The 2,500-nt window shown below is 43.0% G+C and overlaps 1 protein-coding gene across 1 annotated transcript in view; it reads right to left on the bottom strand.

The window, feature by feature from the left end:
- The window catches only part of ncf1 (neutrophil cytosolic factor 1), a 28,136-nt gene that overhangs the window by 697 nt on the left and 24,939 nt on the right, over window positions 1–2,500 (bottom strand). The window contains 6 exon segments of the mRNA XM_034607442.1: window positions 81–114; window positions 116–235; window positions 238–259; window positions 1,385–1,498; window positions 2,124–2,241; window positions 2,310–2,482. Coding sequence (XP_034463333.1) covers window positions 81–114; window positions 116–235; window positions 238–259; window positions 1,385–1,498; window positions 2,124–2,241; window positions 2,310–2,482 — 581 coding nt within the window.

Genomic DNA, 2,500 nt, shown 5'->3' with positions numbered 1-2,500 from the left:
CAGATAATGTCACATTCTGAATTATGTTTTAACACCAGTAACAAATTGAATATGAGCGAGAACGACGAGTTGTTCATTACCCTGGTTCTTCTTCTCATTCAGGGGAGACTTGGCATCGCCTCTTGGAGTTCCTGTGGGGCTCGGTGAGGCGACCACCCTTCTGCTGCAGGTATCGGCGGCTGTTCCTGCGGTAGGCGTCCTGGCTGAGCTTCTTGCGAGACTTGTTGTGAATGCCTCTTGGCTGTTTGTGATGCTGGATCTGTGATGGAAACAAGTAGTGTTGAGTCAACGGGGCGGGCTTGGACCTCAGAACTGTTCTGTGACAGCTCCGAGAAATGAAGCCACTGTGAAAGTGTCTGGCTCCAAAAGTGAGTCAATCGTTATAGACCATAACATGTACAACTTACATTGTTTACATCCTGGTTCTAAAAACGATTTTGGTCTCAATGGCTAATTTCCCTCTTGACAACTCACTTCAAATTATGCATTAAGGGTTGTGGTTACTTTGAGTGACAGATGGGTGGTCACAGTTGGCTAGCCGCCTGGTGGCTGGCTGCTAGTTTTCTACAAGACGTCACCTGAGCTCCACCCACACTCCAGCCCCTTGCCTCTCTTTGTATTAGCTGGGACTTGGGCGGAGTCTCACACTACCTAGAGGTCGATGGATGAGCCGTCTGTAACATGGAGGCTTTGTCCATCTTTATATTCAGTCTATAGTCAAATCCTCTGAACACTCCTCCAGGCTCCGACTCTTGAGTTTAGAGATTACATCTAGTGGTGACGCTGTGTAGCACAACGTCGTGCATGTGGGAGAATACACGGGGAAACTTCACAGAATTTTGTTTAATGGAAAACGATTAATAAAAACCTGTGTGGTAGAAAATCAACAGAAACATACGTTTAACACGATCATGATCATCAACAGACGTCTGCAAACAGACTGAAGCTCTGTCTGATAAAAGTCACATTTTATTCAACATCTTATTAATGATGTTAGAATGAAAACTGTGATGTTTGAATCCAGAGAATTCAATGAAATCAAAAACTGTTGTGAAACAGAGAGAAAGAGTGAGACGTGTCACTTCCTTTCAGTCTGAAGTTTCACAACAAAACACCAGAGGAGCGACAGAGCAGCAAACCTGCACATCCGTGGTTATCGGCCTGGTTACAGGAAATGAACAAGTCACAAAAAAAACGTCCTTTAAAAAAATACTTCTCAGTATTTAGTTCTTGAAAACTGGAAGAAACTTTATCTGATTTATTTTAAGAATAAATACAATTTTAAAGATGTAATTTAAACCCGTAAATCATATTTTCTGCTGTAATGTTTGAAAACTTTTAAGGTGAAGAAGATCTACAGACACATTCTGTAACGTCCTCTCACCTGCGAGGTGGAAGTTTCTGTCTTTGAGGGTTTGTCCGTCCCGCCTCTTGTTGCTCCCGTTTTCCCGCCTTCTGCAGATACATGGAGGGAAAATGTCCCGTCTCTTCTCCTTTTCTGTACAAAACAGCATCATTGAGTCAAAATCTGTGTGAAACATTAAGTGGAGTTAAAAACATTCAGAATATGTGGAAGATGCTAGAGAATTAAGAGTCGAGCTCCTGGTCCAACACACAAGCTGCGTTTCCACCACAGGAACATGGGTCTAAATTAAGTTCTGGAGAATGTTTTTAAAGGTCGAACTTTACCAAAGTACAGGAACCTTGTGGGCCGGGCTTGCAGGACTGAAGACCACTGACTGTCCAGGGCTTTATTTGAGCTGAATCAATACTCGCTCTAGTGCGTAATAAGTATTTATGTGCTTTTATTTGTTGGAGAGTCGTCACTAGACTTCGTATGAGAATATTCACAACAGAAAATACTTTTGATTGGTTTTATCATCAGGGACTGAAAGAATATAAATGAAAGTCATCTACCAGGTGAGTCTGAAGGCGTCTTCGCCTCTGAGTGAGAGGAATGAAACATTTAATGTTATATTAAATAAGAAAAGCTGTTTGTTACAAAGTGTTAAGTTTCAACGTCATAATAATATGTTAAAGTAACGAATACAAAATCTTGAATTGATTTAAAATTTATAATTTCATTCATTATATTTTGTTTGAGAAAAAAACATGAATCCCACCTGACGACCCACCAGCCGTCCAGCAGCTTGTGAATGACCGTGATGGTTTCACCAAGCTCCAGAGAAATCTCGTCCTCCTGCTCGGCCTTGTAGGCTTGGGTGGCGATGAACAGCTCTCCTGCAGGGAAACACAACGCTGTTACATAAAGAAAACCAGGTTGTGTAGGTATGAAAACAGCAACTTGCCTTCGTAGTCTGGTTCAACATCCTCGGCCTCGTCCGGCTGGTCCAGAGGCTCCAGGTACGACGCAGGAGCCCAACCCCGTTTAGTGTCGCACTGACAGAACCACCAACCTGAAGAGCAGAACCACAGAGACTCAGGAAGCGGACCCGTCTCCGAGGTGAAGGTCAACACACAACTTCACACCTTTCCTCGT

This window comes from Hippoglossus hippoglossus, chromosome 14 (genome assembly GCF_009819705.1).
Source record: "Hippoglossus hippoglossus isolate fHipHip1 chromosome 14, fHipHip1.pri, whole genome shotgun sequence".
Taxonomy (NCBI): Eukaryota; Metazoa; Chordata; class Actinopteri; order Pleuronectiformes; family Pleuronectidae; genus Hippoglossus; species Hippoglossus hippoglossus.
The sequence above is the reverse complement of the archived record's forward strand: the minus strand, read 5'-3'. Positions and strand labels throughout refer to the sequence as shown.